Consider the following 2779-nt stretch of genomic DNA (forward strand, 5'->3'; position numbering starts at 1 on the left):
ACCAGACCAGCATCTCTCCTGCTGTCATGATGGAAAAACTGAGAGTTAGGGCTGGGGTTTTCTTTGACAGGGAAGGAGTGGATGTGAGCTGAGTCTTCTCCCACCTCCTTCAGCCCCAGGCAGAAACACCGAGTGGTGACCTGTCCTTGTCTCAGACCCAACTTCAGCGAGCTGGATTATTACAAAAGTGTATAAAACTGTTCTAATTTCCTTTCTTGCCAGGCCCGAGCACCGCCGGAGGTTGCAGCCCCGCGGGCAGAGCGCCGAGGAACGCGCCCCGCTTGCCTCCACGTCAGCTCCTGTTAGCCTGGAAGGGACCATACCCCGTCCCTCTGCATCACAGGGCTTCCAGAGCCTGACCAAGAGCTGGTGAGAACAGCACAGGTAATGAAGAAGGTTCTCTCCTGCATTGCCCATCCAGAGGGATTATATTTTCCCCGTGATTTTTTTTTCGTCCCTGGAAGCTGGATGGGAGAGGAGCAGGGAGCAGACCCGGTGCTGGCAAAAGGATGTTTCTCCCTGCTGTGGATCAGTGCCATGCAGGACCGATGGCCAGTAGTAGCTGAGCACCAGGTATTAAGAGAAGAAGCCAATTTCATGCATTAAGCCATTGCCACATCCCGACAGCAGCGAAGACCTGGTAACTTATTCTTCATCCTTTTAATTAATCATACTCTTATCAGCCAGCTCAATCAGCTAATGGAGCCAAGTTAATTGGGTTTCCCATGTTTTAAACCCTACTTGCACCCCTGGTTGCCAAGAGCAGCAATTCCAGCCTTTCCTTGTTCCTGGCCTCTGGAGGGGCTATTTTGGGTTTGTCCCTCAGTGCTGGGATAAGGCCAGGAACAAGCGTGGAGACCAAATCCCCAGCACGGAGCTGGGATGGAGCCAGCCTCGCTGAGGCCATTTCCTATGGGATTTGGGGGCACAGGGGAGTGCCAGCAGTGGGAAAGCTCAGAATAGAAGGCTCCCACCCTTGCTGGTGGATGGGTCTTGCAGGGACTGGTTCAGCAGCATCCTGAGCCCCTTGGCTCAACTGCAGTGGGAACCCTTGGGGAACTACATCAGCTCCAACACCCTGAGCTGCCTGACAGGGCCATGCTGGGTGGGCACTCTACCTGTGCAAAGCCATCTGGCCCCAAGGGGAGCCGGCTGCCCGCTGCCAGCCACACTTCACCTCACCCTCCCACAGCCGCAGACTGGGATCAGCACAATCTGCCTGGTCTGTGCCCTCCTCCCTGCCTGGTGCAGCAGGGCTGCATCCCACAGACACCCCTGAATCAGTCTCCCTCCCTCCTCAGGTGCCTGCAAGGACGTGGCCACACCACAGACATGCTCCCCAGGACGGGCAGGGCCCCTGCTCCCAACCCATCACCACAGCACCCCGGGAGCCGCCAGCAGCACCCCGAGCGTCCCTGCTGGCTGTCAGGAAGGAACCACTCTCCCTCCACCACTGCTGCTCGTTTTACCAGCCTGGGCCCTTAAGGTTTGTGTCTGATGCCTCACCAGGAAAATATGTGCAGGAGTGTGGGACGGGCGGATGCTGCACCAGGGAGGTGCCGCCGCTGCTGCCGTTTGTGGCCCTTTGCCCTGGGAAGGTGAGCAGGGACAGGGGGCCCCACTGCACTTTCCTTTCCTCCTTTCCTCCTGGGTCTCATCAGCACCAAGGCTGGGAGGGCAGTGGAAAACCAAAGGCTTTCCTTTGGCTCTCGAGGGCTGGTTAATGGGTGCTGTGACCCACAGCCGCCCCCTCTCCCCTGGGGCACAGCCCGAGCTGAGAACTGCAAACTTGGCTCACACTGTGGGCAAACCAGCCCAGGTTTGCTCTGCCTGCAGGCAACACCCAGAGACCTTTGGTGTCATTAGGGAAATTGTACCTATGAGATTTCATCACAGGGAAGTTATGGGCCTCCCAGGCCAGAGGCCATCAATCCCAGCACAGCCCAGTTACAGCCAGGGACTCCCATTAAATGTAAAATTAGAGCAGTTCCACTGGCAAGGGCCCCTGACTTCTCTCTGCTAGCTGGGGCTCTGCTCAGACACCTGGGGAGAAGGGGGAGCAGTTCCAGCTTCCTAATTAGCCCAATTACTGCTGCAGATCAAAAAAGTCCTTTGGTGGGGACATGGTGGCACCCGGAGCAAAGTGACTGCAGCTTGTTCTGGTTTCCCAAGAGCAGTTGTTGAGGGGGTTATTTTAGATCCCCAGCACTGAACCACCTCTCCAGTAAGAAAAAAAATTCATATATCACAGTGCAGATATACAGATAGATGATATAAACTTTTGTATATATTTACCACTTATCCATATGCAGTTTTGGGGGTATCTTTGGGAACTTTGCCATAGAGCTGGGACCTAAATCTCTTGCATTTTCCAAAAAAAAAGGTTATGGAAGATACCGATGGCAAAGAGCGACATGAAGCCAGGAGGTGTCCCGGAGGGCAGCCTGGAGCCCAGCAGGGCAGGGAGAGGAGGTTCCCAGCCTCTCCCACCACATCCCAAGCCCCCGGGGTCCAGCGGGCTCTGATAAATCCCGGCTCACGAAGAAGCGCTGAAGCCGGCCAAGAGAGCAATTCGCAGTTTGCACTCGTGCAAGAATTTAACGCGGCGGGAGCAGAGGAAAGCCGTGGAGCTGCCGGGACCTCGGTGTGCCGAGCTGGGCAGCATCGGGCGCGCCCAGAGCCCGCAGCGAAACCATCGCGCCCTCGGCACCGCCAGAGCCCTCCACCGAAAAAGCGGCAGTTCGGGGCTTGTTTGGGCATGACAATCCAAGCGCTCCCC

At 56.5% G+C, this 2779-nt stretch overlaps 1 protein-coding gene across 1 annotated transcript in view; it reads left to right on the forward strand.

Moving 5' to 3' along the window:
• Window positions 1–2758: 2758 nt before the first annotated feature.
• FCSK (fucose kinase) overlaps window positions 2759–2779 on the forward strand; it is a 10723-nt gene continuing 10702 nt past the window's right edge. Inside the window, exon 1 of the mRNA XM_029965487.1 lies at window positions 2759–2770. Coding sequence (XP_029821347.1) covers window positions 2759–2770 — 12 coding nt within the window. The remainder of the gene's footprint in view (window positions 2771–2779) is intronic.

This window comes from Manacus vitellinus, unplaced genomic scaffold, assembly GCF_001715985.3.
Source record: "Manacus vitellinus isolate BGI_N305 unplaced genomic scaffold, ASM171598v3 scaffold_10_pilon, whole genome shotgun sequence".
NCBI lineage: Eukaryota > Metazoa > Chordata > Aves > Passeriformes > Pipridae > Manacus > Manacus vitellinus.